Source organism: Erinaceus europaeus, chromosome 10 (genome assembly GCF_950295315.1).
Source record: "Erinaceus europaeus chromosome 10, mEriEur2.1, whole genome shotgun sequence".
Classification (NCBI taxonomy): domain Eukaryota; kingdom Metazoa; phylum Chordata; class Mammalia; order Eulipotyphla; family Erinaceidae; genus Erinaceus; species Erinaceus europaeus.
In genome coordinates this window covers 53,437,067-53,459,667 of record NC_080171.1, presented here as the reverse complement: position 1 = coordinate 53,459,667, position 22,601 = coordinate 53,437,067, and the positions used below count along the sequence as shown (strand labels likewise).

The window sequence follows — 22,601 nt, the reverse complement described above, 5'->3', positions numbered from 1 at the left end:
AGTACCCCAATTACATAAACAGAAAATATCAACAGGACTATAAAATAAAGCAGTTCCTTCCTAATATTTGATTCCCTGAGCCTTGCTATTTAATGTGTTGAAAGACAACTGCCAGATGATTTCAGCCATATGTGGAGTATAGATAAAACAAGTGAACTTACAAAAATAATCAAACTGACTTAGTTACAAGTGAAAACTATGGTAGTCATCAGTGGAGGGTTCACTAGTTGTAATGACAAAGGAATTCTGGTGAGTTGTATATACACATGCAGATGTAAAACTATACTACTAAAATCCTAAAATATTGAAACTAAATGTTAATTTTTAAAATGTGGTTGGTCATCACTTGAGAACTTTTATAGTTAAGTAGCTAAAGTACTATCAGGCCTGTCATATCAGAATTTGCCTTAACAATATCTGCAGGTGATTCACATAAAAACTTGAGACATACTGGCCGAGAGGATTCAAGAAGCAGATGAGAGTAAACATATTTTGTTTCCCCTGTCTATTAAGAAAAATAATCACGGGGATGGGGGTCAGGCGGTAGCATAGCGAGTTAAGTGCAAGGACCCGCGCAGTGATCCTGGCTCAAGCCCTGACTCCCCAACTGCAGGGGAGTCGCTTCACAGGCGGTCAAGCAGGTGTCTATCTTTCTCTTTGTCCTATCCAACAATGAATGGCATCAATAATAACCACAACAAGGCAGAAAAATGGCCTCCAGGAGCAGTGTATTTATGGTACAAGCACTGAGCCCCAGCAATAACCCTGGAGGCAAAAAAAAAAATCACTGAGAATGAGCAGTGGGCACTGTCTGTAGCCAGGTCTGTTTCCAGTTGTAATTTCACAAACTGCCAAGCCTCGAGGGTCTATCAGCGGAGCTGTTGTGAGCCAAATGTGAGATAACAGAAGTCGACTTTTTCAGGTAAGAGAAAGATGAGCTCATGCTTCTTATTATAAGTGGTGCTAGAGGTGCCAGAAAGAAGCCTTTGGCTGAGTACCCTGATAGGCCAGTTGACATTAGCCCTGGACTCACCTGGGACACAAATGGCTCATGTATCCTAAGTGAATTCTGTGGATATATATATTCCAGATAACATTTGCTCTTTACTAGAAATGAGCAGAGTATGTTACCTGGATAGGAAGTTGCAAGAAATTTTTTCAAAGAACACATCTTGGGGTCAACATAGAAGAACATGAATGTGGTAATGTGTAGATACCTAGTTATGCCTAGTAATAGTCTTTTTTTTTTTCTTTTCCTCCTCCAGGGTTATTGTTGGGCTCGGTGCCTGCACCATGAATCCACCGCTCCTGGAGGCCATTTTTCCCCCCTTTTGTTGCCCTTGTTGTAGCTTCGTTGTGGTTATTATTGCCCTTGTTGACGCAATTCGTTGTTGGATAGGACAGAGAGAAATGGAGAGAGGAGGGGAAGACAGAGAAGGGGAGAGAAAGATAGACACCTGCAGACCTGCTTCACCGCCTGTGAAGTGAGTCCCCTGCAGGTGGGGAGCCCGGGGCTCGAACCGGGATCCTTACGCCGGTCCCTGCACCATCGCCCAACCTCCAGTAATAGTCATTTTATTTCACACAGTTACATAAAGAATTAAGAACCTTGTGGTTGTTTTGGGTGGCCCATATGTCCAAGCTTTATAATAAGGTCCAGACACTAATTAATCCATCTGTGTTTGATCAGTGAGAATGAGTGGACTACCATTATTACCAGCCTCCAACAAGCCACTGTATTTGTTACTATGCAGCTGGTGGGTACAAACTGAATACCAGCACAGACAAGGCAATATTTAGGTGCTCAATAGGTCTACAGTAGGCTCTGAATATAGACTCTGGGAGGAAATGAGTCTAATACTTGGTCCCAACAGAACAGTTAGATGACACTAACAGTTTGTGTAAAGAGGAATCTTACTGCGGGAAGCCTAGGCCTGTAAATGCAATGGGAATTCCTAACTGATAATCAGTTGTCTTGTTTTAGAAATGAGGGGGACTCTCAGCATCACACATAAGGGGAAAAATCTGCTGGGAGCACTAGAATCTCACAGGTAGCAAAAAACACAACACAGCCAGTACACAACTGGATCAGTTGTTTTAAAGCCATGCCATCAAACTTAGATTTATAACCTAATTGTGTCCCAAGATATTTTTTTTTTCACTTTTTGCGACCAGGGTGATCGTTGGGGCCTTAGTGCCAGTTCCATGAATCTACTGCTCCCAGTGGCCATTTTTTCCCCTCTTATAAAATTCTAGTTTTAATTGGACAGAGGAGAAGGAAACAGACACCTGAAGACCTACTTCACTCACGAAGTAACACCCTACAGGTGAGGAGCAGGGGTTGAACCTGGTATCACGTGCACTTAATCAAGTGCGCCACTGCTCAGCCCTCCCAAGAATTAATTTTAAACCACTCATTATGGACCAGCCTTTTTTTTTTTTTTGCCCATGAAATCTTTCATTTTGTACAATGCTTTGGAGTTCAATTTATTTACTAAATTAAATGATGTCTGGTTCATGAATTGTTGAGTAAGGGCAGTAAAGTAAGATTTACTTGTTTTGTTTATTTTTTTTGCCAATTGGCAGGCAGCAATGGTATTCAAAAGAAAACCTCTGACTTCAGGGATAACAGACTCTGCTAACTTTGTGCCCTTTGAGTTCTTTTTTCTTACCATTTCCAAAGGATGTAAGTTGTTATAGGTCAATATTTTTGAAACCTAACATTTAAATTTCAGGTGTATATCATTATACAAGGCTACTTAAATTAATATTTATTACATTAACAAATATTAATTTAACAATTAAATTAATATTTAAATTAATATTTATTACCTTTTGCTGCCCTTGTTTATTGTTGTCGTTGTTGGATAAGACAGACACCTGCTTCACCGGTTGTGAAGCAACGCCCCTGCAGGTGGGGAGCCGGGGGCTTGAACTGGGATCCTTAGGCCAGTCCTTGTGCTTAACCCGCTGCACTACCGCGGATTATAATTCCATTCACGATGCAGTTCACTTCTTTTACCCAACTCCCCTCTGGTAATCATTAGTTGACTTTTTATTTTCTTACTTTATGGACTGGAATACATTTTTTCTGTCTCACTTGTGATGCAGTGGGGGCTTGAACTCAGGACTCTAGAGCCTCAAGTATGCACTCATTAGATCCATCATATAAGATAGGACTTTTTTATTTATATCTTTTATAAAAGCTGAGTAATATTTTGTTATATATATATATATATAATATACACACATCACATAATTTGTTGGTGGGCACTTAGTTTCTAGCTCTTGGCCATTGTAAATAATCCTACAGTGAATATAAGGTTATATGCACCTTCTTTTTTACTTTTTTGAATGTATAGTGGAATTTACTAGTGAAGTCATCTGCTTCTGGGTTCCTATGTTTTTTGAGGGGATTTTTATTTGTCCAATTTGAATAATATATATATTTTCTACCAGAGTGCTGGTGGTGCACAGATTGAACCTGGTACCTTCAGGTATGAGAATCTCTTTATCCTATCTACCCTTCTATTAGTTATTGGATGGAGAGAGACACCTCCAGCTCTATTCACCACTCTCATGAAGCTTGCGTGCCCCCCCCCCCCCCATTTTTGAGTTACAAATGTGTTTCACACCATTGTGATCCAAAAAGATGTTAGGTATGATTTCAATTTTAATAAATTAAGATCTGAGCAAGTTACATGTGAAAAGAATTTGTGTTCTGTAAATGTAAGTCCATCTCTAATTTACTATTTATTTAAGGTTACTGTTTGGTGTATATCTGCAGCTGTTTTTTTTTTTTGCCTCCAGGGTTATTGCTGGGCTTGTGAAGTGAGCCACTGCCTGACCCTTTGGAATAGCCTTTAGTTTCTCCCCCATATTGTACAGAAACTTTTTTGGTTATGAAGGAGAGATGTGTCTTACCTTTCTACTGCTGGTGGGCATGAGTTGAATGCTTAAGGATTAATCACCTCCCAACCTCATACTACAAATGTACAGTGTAAAACATCACACCCTCCCCAACACAGCTAAGGATATGGGACCCCTAAATTTAAAAAAAAAACTTTTTCTTTTTTTGTTACCAGATAGATGTAGACTGAAACGACCCACCAAGGATGGGGGGGCTCAAACTGGGAACCTTATGTGGTTCATGGACAGAGAGAAGCCTAAGGACCATCACCAAATGCAACTGTGAGTCTCCATTTCTACTGCTCTTCGAGACTGAAGAGCCAGGAGGCCCCATGCTGACATTGGGGGGCAGAGACTCAGGAGAAGATCTATACCCTGGTGGAGCTGTATAGTGGGAACCTTTCCACATCATTCTCCTGATGCACAGTAAACAGGACCAAGTAGTATTTCCAGCTTGGCTGCTGGAAGAGCAGCTGAACTGAACTCGGGGCATCTCTCTCAATTTTTAACAGCCACTGTGTTTCAACTCAGGGATTGAAACAACTGTGTACTCTTTAAGTACCTTACTTAGACACTAGTCAGTCCAGGCAAGAGTGATCAGTAGTTTGAAAAGTACTGAGAGAGGTACCTCATAACATGACAGAAGCCCCCCTGAAAGTAGAAGCACAGAATGAGGTCAACATCCAAATTCTAATTAAGGAATTAGTCATAGTCACAGGAGTGAGGAAAGAGTTTTCAAGTAAAGTCATCAAAGGGGGAAACAACAAATGAGACTGAAATAAAACACTATCTCAAGGTAATTAAGAGAGCTGAGCTGAGAGCACAACTAGTTAAACAAGCTAATACAGTATCAGAACAGGATAAGAATATAGCTGCAGAAAACACAATTAGGGAGATTGAGGATGAATTAGAGAAAACTAAGATCTCAAAAGGAAATAATATATGCATTATTGGCTTACGAGAGGAAGAAAGGATTCTACAATTCTACAGGACATAATAGCTGAGAACTTCTCTAGTCTAGACAACATAAAAGACAAAGGATCAAAAGGCCCAGACTTGCAAGAGAAAAACGAAGAGTCACCTACAAAGGAAAACCCATAAAATCAGCAGCAGACTTCTCCACACAAACTCTACAGGCCAGAAAAAAATGGCAAGATATCTATAGAGTGCTCAATGAGAACGGCTTTCAACCGAGAATACTGTATTCCACTAGAATGTCATTCAGACTAGATGGAGGCATAAAAACCTTCTCTGACAAGCAACAGTTGAAGGAATCAACTACCACCAAGTCTACCCTGAACGAAGTTCTGAAAAGTCTCCTATAAACAGATCACAATATAGAACACTCTGGAAATCTACAATAATGGCATTAGAATGTCTTCTGCTGGGAAATTGTGCAGATGCAGTCACATCTGCCATGTTGTCCTCTCAGGCTATTGCTACTTCCCGCGAGAGTTGGGACATTCTCGGAGTGCCTTTCCCAACCAATCCTGTCCCGGTTTTTGCCCTATAAAGCCCCTCTTCTTCCGCCCCTCACTCTCTTGCCGGCTTCTCACTTCAGTGATTAGACTCAGGGAAGGTTACTGCATGAGGCGGCCATCTTGGCTAGCTCCACGTGGCCCAAACCACTGCGCTCTCACCCAACTCTGAGGTGCCCACATGAATAAAGAATTGTGTTCCCTCTCTGCTCCAGATTTCCTCTCTCCTCTGCGTCGCAGCATGACAGTCTTCAATCTATAATATCAATAAATGTCAATGGCCTGAATTCACCTATTAAAAGGCGCACAGGGTAGGAAGATGGATCAGAAAGTACAACCCAATAATATGCTGTCTACAGAAATCTCACCTAACTCAACAAGACAAGCAGACTTAAAGTGAAAGGATGGAAAACTATCATACCGGCCAATGGCCCACGAAAAAGGGCAGGAACAGCTATTCTCATATCTGACACAATAGACCTTAAAACAAATAAAATTTTAAAAGATAGGGGTGGACATTACTTAATGCTCAGAGGGTCAATCAAGAGGACTTAACATCTATGCACCCAATGAAAGGCCATCTAGATACATCAAACATCTACTGAAAGAGCTACAGCAATATATTAACAGCAACACAGTAATAGTAGGGGACCTCAACACCCCACTCTCTCAACTTGACAGATCATCCAGGCAGAAAATCAGTAAACGAAGGAGCTAAATGAAGAGCTAAACTAGAAGTATCGTACATTTTCAGTCATTCACCCCAAGAAACTGGAACACACATTCTATTCAAGCCCACATGGATCATTCTCAAGCATAGACTATATGTTAGGCCACAAAGACAGAAAATTCAAGAGCATTGAAATCATCCAAAGCATCTTCTTAGACCACAGTGGAATTAAACTAACACTTAACAACTACTGGGTCAAAGTCAAAGAGAACATTCAGGAAGGCATGAGCTATCTGTGACACAACTAAGGAAGTACTGAGAGGGAGGTTCATAGCCCTACAAGCACACATTAGGAAATAAATAACATTGAAAATAAAATCATACAAAAGATTAATGAAAGTAAATGTTGGTTCTTCAAAAGAGTAACCAAAATCAATAAACCTTTAGCCATATCACAACAGAAATTCAACATATGTGAGGCTTCTTTGAACAACTATATGTCACCAAGGTAGAGAACCTGGAAGAAATGGATGAGTTCCTAGATACCTACAAACTTCCAAAATTAAAGAGGAAGTAGAAAATATGAACAGGCAATGAAATTGAAACAGTTATCAAAAACCTTCCCAAGAATAAAAGTCCTGGACCAGATGGTTTTACAAATGAATTCTACAAAAATGGAACAGTTAATACCACAACTTTTAAAACTCTTCCAAAAGATTGAAGACATAGGAATACTCCCTTCTAGCTTCTATGAAGCCAACATCATACTCAATGGTGAAAAACTGGAAGCATTTCCCCTCAGATCAGGTACTAGACAGGGCTGCCCACTATCACATTTACTATTCAACATAGTGTTGGGAGTTCTTGCCATAGCAAGGAATTAAAGGGATACAGATTGGAAGAGAAGAAGTCAAACTCTCCCTATTTGCAGATGATGTGATAGTATACATAGAAAAACCTAAGGAATCCAGCAATTATCTTTTGGAAATCATCAGGCAATACAGTAAGGTGTCAGGCTACAAAATTAACATTCAAAAGTCAGTGGTATTCCTCTATGCAAACACTATGTTAGAAGAAGGAGTCTGAAGAAATCATGTTAATTGAGATAAGTCACAAAAAATAATTCTTCTCAGCCTCAAAGGGGCTTTTCCAGTAACACATGGCCATTAACAGTTGCTATAAAACTAGGAAACATTGAACTTGAGTACGCTGTCTCATTAGCTGAAAAAGAATCTACTAACATCGAGTATTTCCATATAAGATGTCATTTCTTACTTTCATTAGACATGAATCACCATTCATCTTCTACTCTCTGCCTTTGACCCTGGAATATAACACTATCATTCACACTCCCAACAAACTTTTCTTCTGTTTCCATTGTTACCATGACCAGAAAATTCAGTGACTTGCTTTTACCTTTCTAACAGTGCTTACCCAGGTAGTCATAAATACCTATGCCAAAAACACTCATCTTTACAAGGTCAAAGTTACACTTGACAATGGGATTACCCTGTTGGCTGAGCAAGGAGTTGAGGTCAACATCACTTACTGTTTCTGGGTTAACATTTTCAGGGAAGCTTAACTTTAAGAGACTGTTGCTCATTTCTGGCAGATTTGGGGATTAAACCTCTGGACCCTCAAGTATATAGGTCATGCTCTACGGAGCTATCTCCTCATTCCTTCTAGGAAAGTTTAAATTCATCTAGATAGGTCACTAAGTAACCCAACTGGATTAAGAAAGTAACTCATTCAACAGGACATTCGACTTGTTTGCAGATTCTGGTGCCAAAATTATCCTAGTCACAAAACTTCCCCTGTTGAACTGTTACAATAACCAGGTATAAACCTCTCACAATGCCATAAAAAAACTAAAGACAATAAATTTAGTGGATGGCAGGTTACAAACAAACATACATAAACATGTGGCATTAAATATATGAAAGATGAACCAGAGGAAAAGATAATGAAGGAAGCAATCCTACAATTTACAGAAAAAGATAAAAAAACCTTGGCGGTACATACTCTTGGATGAAACACAAGGACATCATGTTGAGTGAGATAAGCCAAAAAGAAGATGGATATCAAATGATCTCAATTATTAGCAGTACTTAATAAAGTGGGGAAGGGAGGATTGGGAGCCTACTACATTATGAAATTGTATGCATATGTCAGTGATTAAACACTAACCTCCTCAATAAAAAAAAATGTCTTAGAGTCAACCTAACAAAAGAGGTGAGATACCTTTAGAATGAAGACTATAGAAACACAAATGAAAGGTTTTCCTGTGTTCATGGATCAGGAGAATAAATTTAATTTGGCCATCTTACTAAAAGTAGTCTATAGATTCCATATCAAAATCCCAAGAGCAAATAATCCTAATATTTGTGTGGAACTACAGACAGCCAAAGTAATTCTAAGAGAAAAGAAAAACAGAGGTATCACACTCTTCAACTACACCACAAAACAATAGTAATTAAATTGCTAGAGTTTGTGTGAAAAGCTTTAAATGGAAGTTCACAATGGCTACCCACCAGTAGTCTCCAAGAGAAAATCTCACACACACGGGAGACTGAGAAATAGCTCACCTAGTAGATGCATGTCTTACCCTATGTGACATCCTGGGTTCCATGGACAGTGAAAGTATGCTGTGGTGTCTCATCTTCCTCCTCTCACTCACAAATAAAAAGAATGAAAACAATTGGTGTAGGAGGCCACTTAGTGGCATCAGGCATATATATAAGACGCTGGATTTAGTTCCTAGACTTATATTAAAACATTTTTAATTGCACCCTCAATTCAGTTGGTAACTTGATTAAGAGGGGAACTTTTAAGAAGCAGCAGATCTCCATATGCCTTGTGCTAAATGTCATGTCACCAGATTGAGACTTTATATTTGAGCTAATCAGTTTTAGCTTCTTTTTATTAAAATTTTTTTTAGATTTATTTATTCATTCCCTTTTGTTGCCCTTGTTACTTTATTGTTGTTCTTGATGTCATCATTGTTATATAGGACAGAGAGAGAAAGATAGACACCTGTAGACCTGCTTCACCGCTTGTGAAGCAACTCCCCTACAGGTGGGGAGCCAGGGCTCGAACCAGGATCCTTCCACCAGTCCTTGCGCTTTGTGCCACCTGCGCTTAACCCGCTGTGCTACTGCCCAACTCCTAAGTTTTAGCACCTTTTGAGAATTTTAAATGTGTCAGTCTGAATTACCTGGCCAGCACCAGACCCCTGAAACTCATTAAAAGAAGACAGCCTTGACCCAGACCTCCAGCTGTACAGTTGAGAAACTTCTCTAAACAGGAATATCAAAGATCACCTGAGACTGCAACAAGATGAGACTGGGACTACTTTGGGAACCCACCAAGTCATTGGTGAGTGAAAACACATGTGGCTCATGGATGGAGAGATTCCTGGGGGTAAAGCCTGTATGTACTCCCAAGTGGTTGGTAACAATCTTGCAGTTTTCCAGTGGAGGAGCCATCTCCTGTCTGTTTTACCAAGAAAAAGACTGCTGAAGGGAGGAGAGGACTCCCCTAAAACTCACCAAACGCAACTGTGAGTCTCCATTTGTTACTGCCCTCAGAGGCTGGAGCAGCAGGGAGGAGGCCCTGTGCTGACACTGGGGGGCAGAGAACTGGCTGGAAAACTCAGGAGAAGATCTACACCCTGGTGTTCTAGCAGTGGGGCTGTATAGTAGGGAGCCTTTCCACACTGTTCTCCTGATGAGAACATGGTGAGTAATTGCCTTAGAACCTACAGACTAGAAACAGGAATTGTTCAGAATCTCACAGGGCCAAGCAGTGTTGCCTGGCTTGGCAGAGAAGCTGAATTGAGTCTGGAGCTTTGGATTCTCGGAGTGTGGGAGTTGCTTTTGAGAATAACCACTGTGATATCTCTCCCCCACCCTTCTTTATCCTTTGGTCCAGAGTGAGTGATTAAGCTTAAAAATCTATTTATAAAGAAATTTTTTTAAAAATCAATAAAGTGGTTGAAAAGCTTAAAAAACAAACAAACACCTACTTATAGGTAAAAAGCCCTCAGGATACCATACCTTACAGGGAAGAAAATGAGTAAAAGAGGCTTTAACAGCCACTGTCCTTCAACTCAGGGACTGAGATAATATTGAAACAACTGTTATTTCCACAACTGTGAACTTTCTAAGTGCCTTATATAGACACAAGTCAATCCAGGCAAAAGTGATCAGTGGACAAAAATGCTGAGAGAAGGACCTCATTGTATATTCCTCACTATAATAATGGTTAAACCAAGGAGAAACATTGGAGAAATGAATCAGGACAAAAGTCCAGCTAAAATCTCCCCAAAGGTAGAAACACAGGAAAATGAGATCAGCATCCAAATGCTAACTAAAGAAGTAGTCACAGGAGTGAGGAAAGAGTTTGAAAGAATTGTCATCAGAAATGCAGAAAACAAATGAGTCTCTGAAAAAAAGCACTATCTCGAGGTAATTAGAGGGCTGAAAGTTGAAATAGCTCAGCTAAGAGCACAACTAGCTAATACAGTATCAGAAGGGGTGACAAAATAAATGAACTACAGAAAACAACAGAAAGGAGAGAGGATAGAATAAATGAGGCAGAAAACAGAATTAGCAAGGTTGAAGTCAAATTAGAGAAAACTAAGAAAGAAGTAGATCTCAAAAAGAGATTAAGTGATACTAAAAACAACAACAGAGACATATGGGATGACTTCAAAAGAAATAATATACACATTATAGGCCTACCAGAAGAAGAGGGGAAGAAAGCATTTTACAGGACATACTAGATGAGAATTTCTCTAGTCTACACAACATAACATAAAAGACATAAAGGTTCAAGAAGCCCAGAGGATCCCAAACAGAATTAAAACTCAGACTTAAAGATACTGCGACACATCATATTTCTAATGAAAGGAATAAGGATGAAGAAAGGATCCTAAAGGCTGCAAGAGAAAAACGAAGAGTCACTTACAGAGGAAACCCCATAAAATTAGCAGCAGACTTCTCCACACAAACACTACAGGCCAAAAGAGAATGGCAAGATATCTATTGAGTACTCAATGAGAAAGGCTTTCAACTAAGAATACTATATTCCGCTAGACTGTCATTCAGACTAGATGGTGGCATAAAAACCTTCTCTGACAAGCAACAGTTGAAGGAATCGACTATCACCAAGCCTGCCCTGAAAGAAATTCTGAAAGGTCTCCTATAAACAATCAGATCACCATAAACATGGCATATATAAGGACACTCTAATAATCTACAATAAGGTCATTAAAATGTCTTCAATCTATAATATCAATAAATGTCAATGGCCTCAATTCACCTATTAAAAGGCACAGAGTAGGAAGATGGATCAGAAAACACAATCGAACAATATGTTGTCTGAAGGAATTCCACTTAACAAGACAAACACAGACTCAAAGTGAAAGGACAGAAAACTATCATACAAGCCAATGGCCCACAAAAAAGGGCAGGAACAGCTATGCTCATATCTGACATGGCAGACCTTAAAATAAATAAAATTTAAAAAGATAGGGATGGGCATTACTTAGTGCTCAAAGGATCAGTCAATCAAGAGGACTTAATGATTATCAACATCCATGCACCCAAGGAGAAGCCATCTAAATACATCAAAAATCTACTGAAAGAGCTACAGCAATATATTAACAGCAACACAGTAATAGTAGGGGACTTAAACACCCCACTCTCTCAATTTGACAGATCATCCAGGTAGAAAAATCAACAAGGAAATGAAGGAGCTAAATGAAGAGATACAAACTAGAACTATTGGACATTTTCAGAGTAAAAATGGTGATTTCACTGTTTTCAGCTTGAAGAAATCATGTTAAGTGAAATAAGTCAGAAGGAGAAGGATGACTATGGGATGATTTCATTCATAGGCAGAAGTTGAAAAACAAGATCAGAAGAGAAAACACTAAGCAGAACTTGGACTAGAGTTGGCATATTACACCAAAGTAAAAGACTGTACATGGGGGGAGAGGGCTCCGGGGGGGGGGGGGTAGTTCAGGTCCTGGAACAGGATGGCGAAGGACCTAGTGGGGGGTTAGATTGTTGTGTGGAAAAATATTATGCATGTACAAACTATCGCATTTACTAGCAACTGTAAAACATTAATCCCCCAATAAAGAAATAAAAATAAATTACAAAAAAAGAAACTGAGAGAGGAGGGGAAGACAGAGAGAGGAAGAAAAAGACAGACACCTGCAGACCTTCTTTACTGCCTGTGAAGTGACACCCTGTACATGGGGAGCTGGATCTTTATGCTTTTGCCAGTCTTTGTGCTTTGTACCATGTGCACTTAACCCACTGTGCTACCACCCACCCACTCCCAATTGGATTTGTAAATGTAATAGTTTTCCTGGAAATAGGAATTGTTCTATCCATCCCTTCTACTCATTATAAATAGCAAATAGCAAGCAGGCTTTTTATTTACTTGCAAACCATATAAAATGTGTGCAGATGTAAATGTATTAATTCATAAAAATTATTCATCCCTTTGTGTTTTTCCACTTGTGGAAGTGACAATTTAAATCTCACACACTTATCAGAAAATTAAATGCTTAGAGGCAACTGTAAACCACAAAGCAAAATTGCTTAATAATCCATGAACAGATTTAGAACAAGTATGGCAATCTAGTAGAATGGCCTGAGGAAGGCACCATCACCATCATACTGGAGGAAGCTCTAGTGATGTGTTATCTTTCCTCCTTTCCCACCATCTCTCTCTTTCCATCTGAAATCACTAGTACAATGCAGTGAATGAAGTCCAGTGGTGACAAAAACACTTCACAAGAGATTTATATACATGGTCATGTTCACTACAGCATTATTTATAATAGCAAAGAGCTAGAAACAATCTAAGTGCCTATGGACAGGTGACTGGATAAAGCTGATGTGGTAAAAGTACACAATATGATAGTTCTAAGTTATAAAACAAAAAGGAATTCTTACCCTTAATGACATGCGTAGACTTAGAGGGTATTGTGCTCAGGGAAATTAGCTAGATAACGCAAACACAAATTGTGCATGTGTATGGTACAGCCTCCCCAACCCCCCCCCCCCCCAAAGGCAGCCTTAAAACCAATTATCTTCATTTCCACAATTCCTCTCCCTTACCTATAAAAGCCATTCATTTTGTGCCACTCTTTGGAGCGTCCCTCTATTTAGATGGGGTGCTACTAAATTTCATGAATTCAATGTAGTCAGCATGATCTTTAAAATTTGCTCCGTTAACTTTTGTTGTTAGCACTAATAACATCTAGAAAAGGCCTGCAATACTGGTGTTAGGTGACCCCCCCCATTTCTGCTGTACCTTAAGCTAAGCTGGTCACTTTTTGTTAAATTTTACCAAAGAGAAAGTAGTTGGTAGTTTCAGTAGGATCCAGGTAGGCTTCAATACTCCTGGCTTGAAACAGAGGTGTTTTTACCCTGGCTAGAGAGCAGAACTGGCTGGAGGAATTTCTAAAACCTTTCCCTACTTGGATCTCACCCCAGAGCACTTGATATGGGTGTAAGCGTGGTGATCAGTCTTTTGTTAAGGAAGCTTCTGCAGTGGTTCTGTTAATAACTGTGCAAGGTAGGTGAGAACCCTTGGCCCAGAACAACACTCAGTACCCAGGCAGATCTAGTCAGAACTTTATATCTTGAGTCCTGGAATAACCAGTGAGAAGAAGTGATGTTACAGAAAGTGAGTCTGAAGAAAGTCTTTCAGTGCCTGGTGATTATATGGAAACAGGACTGCTTTAGAGCAGAGGAAGATCGAAAGGAAAAGTGTAATTAATGTTAGAAAGACATGTCAGCATTAGGAATTATTAGATCGTCTGGGATCCTTTAGGAAGGATAATGATCAGGTTGGATGGCTGACAGAAATATGAAAAGTTGGTCATCATAGAGGATGCAGCAAAGGTGGCACTTAATTTCCTACTGTGGCTGGGTCTGCACCTTCAAATTTACTTCTCAAATAAAACCAGAGTTCTCTGGTTTCTTACCTGACCCCAGCTGGAGAAGGCCCACTCCACGCAGAGCTGTTGGTTACAGGCTTGGGTGTCTACTGGCCGTTTGGCAAGCTGGGTGCACATCTCATTGGGCACAGGTGTGGAGATTCCGGAGGCTTTAAGCTTCTGGCAGGTCACCCGGCGGGTCTGGACACCTCCCCCACAACTTCGGGTACAGGCGGACCAAGAAGTCACCATCCACCTGGGGGAGAAAGAGAAAGAGAACACGTGTAGATGGTTAGGCTTTGGGAAGAGGTATCATGCTGTATACCCTAAGATAAATAACCCTCTTTTCTTCACAGTATCTGTTTGTGATGGGAGACTCCAAAATGGCCTCCTCAGAGGTATCTAGATCAAAGCCCCGGAAATCATAAATGGTACCTTACTTGGAAAAATGTTTTCCAGGTATATTAAAGAATTTTTTGACAAATCTCATCTGCAATATTCTTGCCTTTATGTTCCTGATTATTTAACAATTTGTTCTGCTTTATATCTTAATGCTTTTTCAGCCACCAGGTTCCAGATGCTATCATGATGCCAACTGGACTTCCCTGGGCAGACAACCTCACTAATGTGTCATGGGTTGACCTGACAATACCCATGTTCAGTGGAGAAGCAATTACAGAAGCCAGACCTTCTGTACCCCATAATGACCCTTGGTCCATGCTCCCAGAGGGATAAAGAATATAAAAGCTTTCAAGGGAGGGGATGGGATGCAGAACTGTGGTAGTGGGAATTGTGTAGAATTGTATCCCTTTTATCCTATGGTCTTGCCAATATTTCCATTTTATAAATAAATTAATTAAAAAATGATTTTTTTTAGATGAGATTATACTAGATTATCTGGGTAAGCCCTAGATTAGTCTTCACAGGTTTCCTTAGAAAGGCAGAGGGGAGTTTGACAGAAGAAGATTGAGCAGTGTGATGAAGAGGCAGAGACGGGGTGCTATGACCAAGCAAAGCCTGAGGTCACCAGAAGCTGTAAAACGACAAGAAGCTGATTTTATCCTAGAGCCTCTGGGGGTAGATGGGGCTGTGTGGATGCCTATAGTCCTTGATTTTGAATTTCTGACCTCCAAAACTGAGAGAAAAAATTTCAAATAGAAAAAAAATGAATGCTCTGGGGTAGTTGAATAAAAATGTATATCCCGACAGAGTTATCTGGTCATTAGTTACTTTAGCTTGATATTGCCCCTAAAGGCTGTGTGTTTGCAGAAGAGAACTATGGCGATGCATACAGTCCTTTAGTTGTGCTCTATTGTGGTTCTGGTACTTCCTAAGGGCAATCAAGTGAGTGGCAGAGAAGGATGGTTTCCTAGGGAAGTCAGATCCCAATTTGAGTTGCCTTTCCACCAAAGAGGAAATCTGGGTCTCAAGGTTCAGTCAGTGTTTTATTTGCTAGGGATCACTGTATTTCCAACCTCAAACTATCTTTTGATGTTGTTCAATCCATTTGAAGTAAACAAAATTCCTTCCAATTTTCTGGATCAATTTCCTACCTCCTGAGTTATAATCTATAGGTATTATATTTCTTGCAGGGTTGTATATGTAGTGGAAGTAGAGTACTCAGTTTTGTACTCATAATTTGGCTTGTCCACAGTGAAACTGAATATAACTGAGAAAATAGATTTTATTATTAAGCCAAGCCATAAACTGGGATATTATTTAGTCTAACACTTCACTGAAAAGATTATTATTATTATCAATTTTTTTTTGCCTTGAGGGTTATTACTAGGGCTTGGTGCCTGCAATACAAATCCACTGCTCCTGTGGCTATTTCTATGATATTTTTTTTGGATAGGATAGAGAGAAGTTGAGAGGGGAAGGGAAAACAGAGAGGGAGAGAGATGGAAAGACACCTGCATACCTGTTTCGTTACTTGTGAAGTGACATCCCTGCAGGTGGGGATCTGGGGGCTTGAACCAGGATCCTTGCGTGGGTCCTTACACTTTGTATACTATGTTTGCTTAATCCAGTGTGCCACCGCCCAGCCCTCACACCCCCCTGCCCAGAATGATTCTTAAAGAGGAAAGGAAAGAGGACCCCTATGGGGGGGGATAAGAGAAAACACGGATTCTTTTCAGCCATTTCATTCCATCTAGAAAGAAGCATTATTTGGCTGTCCTATTGTCTGAATGAAAAGTACCTGAATGAAATGGTAGAAACAACTACCTGGGTCAAAGAAAGACTTGTCAATACTATTCCAAAAAATAAATATAGGCTGATACTTGTTTGTACATAAAGAAGAGCACTAGCGTGCCCAAAAGCCTGGCAGAGAAACCAGGCAAAGGCAAACCTGCGGCTACTTCCTGTTGCAGAGCCACCACATATGCTGGGAAGGCACATAGAAGGACAGGGAGCCAATCCCTCTTGAATCAGGATCTCTGAACTTAGTCTGGTGAAACTTCCCTGCTCTAGATGCCTGGGAGGGAGGGAGATGACGGCTGTACATTTCCAACTCTTGAGAGCAGAGCCACTTGAAAGCAGCCAGAGAGGTGTTTTAGAGCTTCTGGTGGGGGTTGGGGGACGCACCGAATCCCAAGCAGACACAGCCATTATTTCATGTGTAGAAGTAAATGAGGCTGTTTAGCTCTGACTGTCACCACAGCAAATCAAGAAGTGCGTGGAATGTCTAAGACCTCTTCTTCATTTCTCACAGCGTGGCAAGGGCAGTTTTCCAGCTTCTCATGTCCCTGGTGAATGTCAGACCTGCTTTTCAATCAACTTTTATTTCCAAGTATACATTTCAGCAATTTTTCAGGAGCTGGGGTGGGGGTTTGAGAAAGGAGAGGTCCAGGCTATGTTACAGTTCAGGAAGGGTATAAAAGGACATTAATCATTCCTGTGGAAACCTTCCCGTCAGCAACTTAAACTGCTGATATTAATGAGCATGTTTCATATTTCATTCAGTCTCTCCTGGTTTCAGCTGCTCCTTATGACTCAGCTGGCAAAACACAAAGTGGTTGCCTAAGTAGCGTAAGAAAGTCCCACAGATAGGTAGTAAAGGGGCATATTAGAGTCTAGCCAAGTCTCCTCAGGTTCAGGGCACCATGCTGGTGCCAATTCTAAACACATCCATTATTTCTTTAGCTACTGTCTAAAGACTGGGGTGGGATCTCACAGCTTCTCGCAACTCAAGGAGGATTGTAAGAGGCAGAAATAGTGGGTGTCATTGGAGGGATTCAAATGCAGAGAATGTATATCCAGTGTTGGGGGAACTGTAAGAAATAGTGATTTATTAATAAAAAAAATAAGGAATTATTTCAACGATCGCAGGCTGTAACTCTCTGTAGAAAAAGTTAAGATTTCTTCCACTTGGTAAGAAATGGAACCCATGTGTCAACAACTGTCCTGTAAATCATTATTTCTCCCAATAAAAGGATTTGAAAAAAGTCGCTAATTGGAAGGGACACATGCACACTTAAGTTCAAAGCTGCATTATTCTCAATAGCCAAGGAGTGGAATTAACCTAAATGTCCACTGATGAACAACTGGATAAAGAAGCTGTAGGTGTGGACCTGTACCCCTCTTATCCTATGGTTTTGTCAATGTCTCCTTTTATAAATTAATTAATTAATTAACAAAGATAAAAAATGACAATAATGCAAAAGAAAAAAAAGCTGTAGGTTAGGTACTCAGTGGAGTACTTCTCTGCAATTACAAAAAAACCATGTCCTTCAAGACAAAGCAGATGGAATTGGAGGTGATTACACTTAGTAAATTAAGGAGGTGAAAAGACAACGACCATATATGGAATATAAAGAATTTAAACACATGAAGTTGGAAAAAAAAAGTAGCCAAACTGACCCTAAGACTTCTTGAAAACTGGAGTGGTTATGAGGGAGGGATACAGTTTAGTTTGGAGGTGGGTGTGATGTAGGGCTATATCCCCGTGACCTTACAACCTTGTAACAACCACTATTAAATTGTTAATAAAGTTATATTAAATAATTCACTTTCCACAAAAAAATGAAACAGTCTATCATCTAAAAAATATATTTCCTCTACTTAAGGGGAGTATAGATTCACACAGGTATCTAAATTTTGAAGAAAGAAGAGGGGTTTGGGGTAGGGAGCTAATGGCCTCAGTGCTTTACTGACAACCACATTTTTTTTTTTTTGTATAAACCAATTGGAGAGGGGCTTTGTTGGTGTAAAATGTTAACTATCTCTTTCTGGGGTCCAGATGTTCCTGCTTCCTGAACAGACTCTCCTCTCAGGCACTTGGGAAGACTGGATAGTCCTTAGTTGGCTGAGTGGTAAAGGAACAATGAGAGCTGAAGGCTTATTTTGAGGCACTGTTTTCTGCACAGTTGAGGGGGTCTGACATATGTGTGTCTACAGGAAAGAACATCTATTCAAGTAGCAGGTCCAGTGGCCTGCACTCCTTGTCTCCTGCACAGTGCTGGGCAAGGAGTGGCCTTGAATTTGGCCTACCCCTCATCACACTCACCTAGAAGGGCAGTCTCTCCGATTGCAGGCAATGGGCTGCACAGCAGGACGCACCTTCCCTGCACAGTGAATGGGATTGACTTCTGTGCTGTTCAGCAGACATCTCAGGCGGGGCTGTTGAACACCCCTGTTACCACAGGAAGCTGAGCAGGTCGCCAATCTGTCCACAGACCACCAGTAATCTGCCCCAGAAGGAGGATCAAGATGAAAGCAAGATAGCATTATTACTCATACTCAGTGGGAGTGGGCATGAGAGAATGTTATGAATGAGGCTCTAGCCCTTGAATGGGCTCTATCTCTAACCTTTCTAGGCAGGTTGTATAGACTCCTAGAGCATCAGTTGACTCATCCATGAAATCAATATAACAACTAACCTTGTCACATTCTTGTGAGGACTGGATATAATGAAACTGTCAAAAGCCTAGCTCAGTGCTTGCTCACGTAGAGAATATACTACTTAAACTGTGGCCATAGCTCATTATTTTTAGATAAACTCCAGTAAGTATCTTCCCCCTCACTAGCTAACCAAAAAGTGACTTTATTATTATTTAAATATTTTTTATTATCTTTATTTACTTATTGGATAGAGACAGACAAGTCGAAAGGGAAAGAGGTGATAGAGGGAGAGAGACAGACACCTGCAGCACTTCATTACCACTCGCAAAGCTTCCCTCTGCAGGTGGGGAGCAGGGCCTTGAACCCAGATCCTTGCATACTGTAAGAGGTGTACCACCACCTGGCTGAAAAGTGACTTTATTTTTCAGTAAAGATACATAAATGTATCAGAGGTACTTAATAGTTAAATTTAAAAGTACAGATCAAGACAGACTTTGTAAATGTTACGGAAACTAGTCTGTTCAGAGAGAACTTATTTAAGTGAGACAGTGACGTCAGTAAGAATGGCAATTTCTTTAGATTTTCTTTTTTTGGGGTCTAGGGTATGAAAACTGCTATAAATGACTGTGGCCAATTTTGAGTGTTTATTTGCAAAGCTGTATATTGTCAATCTTGTAGAAAGAGAGAGATACTGGCTTTTGCTTTTCAGCAGAGAATGGCTGGCAAGACAGTGGAATATTGACTTTATTGTCTGGAAATACAAATGGTAAGGGAAGATATTTTAGGAAGAAAGTCCATGTGTGCAGCCCAATCTTTCTGTTTATGTGCTATATTGGCACAACAGTCTGTCCCTTCTCAAAGAATGCCCCCTCCACCTTTGAATACAGCAACAGTGATTCACTTTCCTTAAAGTTACCATACACAGGCAACAGGTAGAAATAGTCCCTGGAGGGAGTCAGGCCGTAGCACAGCGGATTAAGCGCAGGTGGCGCAAAGCGCAAGGACCGGAGTAAGGATCCCAGTTCGAGCCCTGGCTCCCCACCTGCAGGTGAGTCACTTCACAGGCGGTGAAGCAGGTCTGCAGGTGTCTATCTTTCATTCCCCCCTCTCTTTTCCCCTCCTTTCTCCATTTCTCTCTGTCCTATCCAACAACGATGACAACAATAATAATAACTACGGCAATAAAACAAGGGCAACAAAAGGGAATAAATAAATAAACAAATATTAAAAAATATTTAAAAGAAATAGTCCCTGGAGAACATGAAAACCTTTGTTTCTAAAAGAAGGCCAACTTGCGTTCCTTTCCCACTGTCTGGATCCATTCACAATTATTTCTTGGTATAGCTAATGCTAGGTCCTACCCTAGGGCTTTTGGATCCATCGTGATTTTGTTGTTGTTGTTGAAAAGTTAGCATAGAAGTCACACAGGCTTCTCAGGTTGTTCAATGACAGAAACACAGGAAAAATGCCTGGACAGCAGTCAGCGTGTGACTGCAGCTGAAGCATCTCCAAGACAATCAGTAGGCATAGTACTAGCCTCATCTCTCCAGGATAGGAGGAATAACCAAGAGGTTCAAATCAAAGTTATTTTTTAGTCAAACCTATATGGAAAACTGGGATTTCCTTAATAGGTGGTGTGTGTGTGTGTGTGTGTGTGTGTGTGACAGAGAGAGAGAGAGAGAGAGAGAGAGAGAGGTTTTTACTAGTAAAACCAGCATAAATGAATCATATTAGACTTTGACAAATGTTGGTGTTTCCTCTCGTGAGCAGCAGTAATATTATGAGCAAAAGAGCTCACTTCTGAAGGCTTTCCCTTCAGCCATGCTGAGGTGGAGCTTGATAGAACCTCTTTATATAAAAACATAGTTCAACTTTAATTTTCTGTTCCAGTGGAGTTACTGAAGAAAAGAAGTTCCGTTGCTCTGCTAGAGAATTAGATTCCCCAGTGGATTCTCTCGCTTAAAAACTAAGCCAGGTACCCCAAATCTGAAGGTTTCTTACCTTGGATCACTATAGAGGCCTTCTGCCTGAGTGCTCCCGCCTCATTTTGAGCAAGGCAGCTGAATTCCCCCTGAGAATCGCTGCTTAGATTTGCAACCTGGAGAATCTGTCCAGCTTCCAGGATATAATGTGTGAGTCCTGTCACTGTGGCAACTGGCTGACCACCATGGAACCAGGTGATGTTGGGGGTAGGGTGACCTCTGATGGGGCAACCTATAGAAAGAAGAAGAGAAGAGATAAGATGTTGGTAGGGAAAATGAAAACAATAGCAAACCATATTGCTGATAAAACTGTTTTGGTATCTCAGTGGCTTAAGAGGTGATACGAATAATGTAGCCTTGCCCAGGGCATTTTGACATTCTTCTTAGGCTTGTCATTCCCAAGTAAGGAGATCTTTATATTTTCTGTGATTGTGAGAAGGGGGACCATTGCTCATCTAGTTAGGTAAAGTTTTTTTTTTTTTTTTTGAGAACACAAAGTACTCTTGATTTGTGTTCTTATATTAACTTAAAAGATGAAGCAGTATTTACTCACTGAACATAATTTTTGAGAGAGAGGAAGTAAGAGAGCAAAGCACTACTGAATGTTCCAATTAGCCCTCTTGTGCTGTGAGGGGGCCAAGAACCCAAGGCCTCCTAGGCACATCTCATTAAACATTTTGAAAGTTAATTAGTTCCTATGCTGTTTTTTTTCTGAAAGAAATCACATTTATTCCCCCCTAGATGTAATGAGTTGGAAAAACCACATACTACACAGTAATAGTTAAAAATCAACGATTAATTGGTTTGAGTCTAATATATGCCTCCATTTTACTCTTTATGTGATTTTTCAAGCGAAAAATTTTCAAAAGAGAGTTGGAAAACAGTTTTAAACACTGATCTCATTTTTTCTATAAGTCAAGGACCTTGGCCTTCTGACAACTCTTACCAATGTCTGCATTGGACATGTTCAATGTTACATTTATCCACATGGTCATCCAATACATTTTGATACATTAAAATTCTGAAATAAATGGAGCTATTGAGTCCTAGCCTTTGTAACACAGAACTAGTAAAACTGACATAACTGTGAGATAAAACTCATTTTCATCCAAGTGTTTCTTGAATATGACACCTTCTTATTGTCATACAGGCAATAAAATAAAAATCAATTAGCTGAATATCACCAAAATCAAAAGTTTTTGTGCAAAGCACACTATCAGTGGAGTGAAAAGGCAGAGCACATACTTAAAGAAAATATTTTCAAATTGTAAGTCTGAGAGATTAAAATCTAGAATATACAGAGAACTACAAGTTAACAACAATTATAAACAAATGCAAAAAAATGGCAAAATGGGGGGGTAGATAGCATAATGGGTATGCAAAGAGACTCTCAAGAGGTTCAATGGTCCCAGGTTCAATCCCCTGCACCACCACAAGCCATATATATATATCCCTGATGGTAGCACTGTGAACAAGGTATTTATTAGACTCTCGAGCAAGTTCAACACCCAGCATCTCATGTACCAGAATGATACTCTGGTTCTTTCTCCCACTCTCTCTAATTAACAAATGAATCTTTTGGGTATTAGGTGGCAGCACATTCAGTAGAGCAGACATGTTGCAATGTACAAAAACCTAGGTTCAAGCCCCTGGACACTATCTATAGGAGGAAAGTTTCACAAGTGGTTAAGCAGTGCTTCAAGTGTCTTTGTTTCTGTCTCTGTCTCTTTCCTACTCTCTCCCACTTCCCTCTCAATTTC

General features: G+C 40.2%; 1 protein-coding gene across 4 annotated transcripts in view; it reads right to left on the bottom strand.

Annotated features, from left to right (window-relative positions):
• The window catches only part of ADAMTSL1 (ADAMTS like 1), a 1,221,418-nt gene that overhangs the window by 19,472 nt on the left and 1,179,345 nt on the right, over positions 1-22,601 (bottom strand). For all 4 annotated transcript variants that reach the window (XM_060199610.1, XM_060199611.1, XM_007535759.3 and 1 more), the window contains 3 exons: positions 20,861-21,073; positions 18,525-18,705; positions 14,066-14,273 (listed from right to left, as the gene is read on the bottom strand). In XM_060199610.1, the coding sequence (XP_060055593.1) occupies positions 14,066-14,273; positions 18,525-18,705; positions 20,861-21,073 (602 nt within the window). The remainder of the gene's footprint in view (positions 1-14,065; positions 14,274-18,524; positions 18,706-20,860; positions 21,074-22,601) is intronic.